Raw genomic sequence first — 1037 nt, forward strand, 5'->3', positions numbered from 1 at the left:
GACAAGTGAGTTCAGCCAATTTGTTCTTGCGTCGCCTACGGCCAAGCGACGTACGGTCGAGCCTCTAGCCTCGGTTTTAAAAGAAGGTTTTAGAAAACGAGGAGAGAGAGAGATTTTTGAAAGAGAGATTTTAGAAAGAGACGTTATATAAGCAAGCAAAAGAAAGATAACAACGGCTTAGCATATATAACCTTGGGTAGGGAGAAGTTGACAACTAGTCATATCCCCCTATAGTACATTCTGGGCCATTTTAGTTCTGGCAGGCCTAGACATGATTTTCTTGAGGTGTCATACGCTCTAGAATTACAAAGGGAAAAATACTAGAATGAAAAGACATGACAAGGGTTTGGCTTGTCATGGGCATGCGGCCATGGGCAACAGGCCCTGGACAGGCATGACCGTGACACACTGCTCACGTCCATAGGGTTTTTTTGTTTTTGTTTTTGTTTTTTTAGTATAGATTAAAAAATTAGGAAAAATACATAGTTCAATTCGGAGATTTTGATTTTGTTTTCGGATTCTGCAGTTCCGAAATGTTATCGGTAGAGTCTTTAAGTCCGGTAATTCGAACCAAGTTTCATCTCGATTCGAATTGTAATCTACGTTGTTGGAATGGATTGGGGGTTTTCCGTTGTAAATCCAGGGTATATCACCAGGATTCAAATCGTTTTCTTCTGAATTTGGTGCCCTTTCCCTCTGTAAAGTTGTATAGATTAGCGCCTTCGAAAAACTCGGATAGATTCAATCTTTGGGGAGGTTTCGCGGGGAATTTCGGGTCGAGGAGTATCAGGGTATGTGCAAATAGTAGAGATAGTGATTCCACAGGTGGTTCAGGGGAGAAGAGTGAAGCTAAACCTAGCGAAACTCAGGGGGTTAATAAGAACACAACGAATTCTGGTTCTTCGTCCAATCCAAGGAGGGAGAAGCACGGAAAAGGAGGGGGTTGGTGGTGGTCTAAAGGCGGAAAATGGCGGTGGCAACCTATAGTTCAGGCCCAAGAGATTGGAATTTTGCTTCTGCAGCTCGGAATTGTAATT

The 1037-nt window shown here is 42.8% G+C and overlaps 1 protein-coding gene across 1 annotated transcript in view; it reads left to right on the forward strand.

Moving 5' to 3' along the window:
• Nucleotides 1-356: 356 nt before the first annotated feature.
• Nucleotides 357-1037, forward strand: part of LOC111788459 (laccase-4-like) — a 6152-nt gene continuing 5471 nt past the window's right edge. Inside the window, exons 1-3 of the mRNA XM_023668792.1 lie at nucleotides 357-392; nucleotides 527-594; nucleotides 644-942. Of these exons, the coding sequence (XP_023524560.1) occupies nucleotides 357-392; nucleotides 527-594; nucleotides 644-942 (403 nt within the window). The remainder of the gene's footprint in view (nucleotides 393-526; nucleotides 595-643; nucleotides 943-1037) is intronic.

This window comes from Cucurbita pepo, chromosome LG02 (assembly GCF_002806865.2).
Source record: "Cucurbita pepo subsp. pepo cultivar mu-cu-16 chromosome LG02, ASM280686v2, whole genome shotgun sequence".
In the NCBI taxonomy this organism is placed as follows: domain Eukaryota; kingdom Viridiplantae; phylum Streptophyta; class Magnoliopsida; order Cucurbitales; family Cucurbitaceae; genus Cucurbita; species Cucurbita pepo.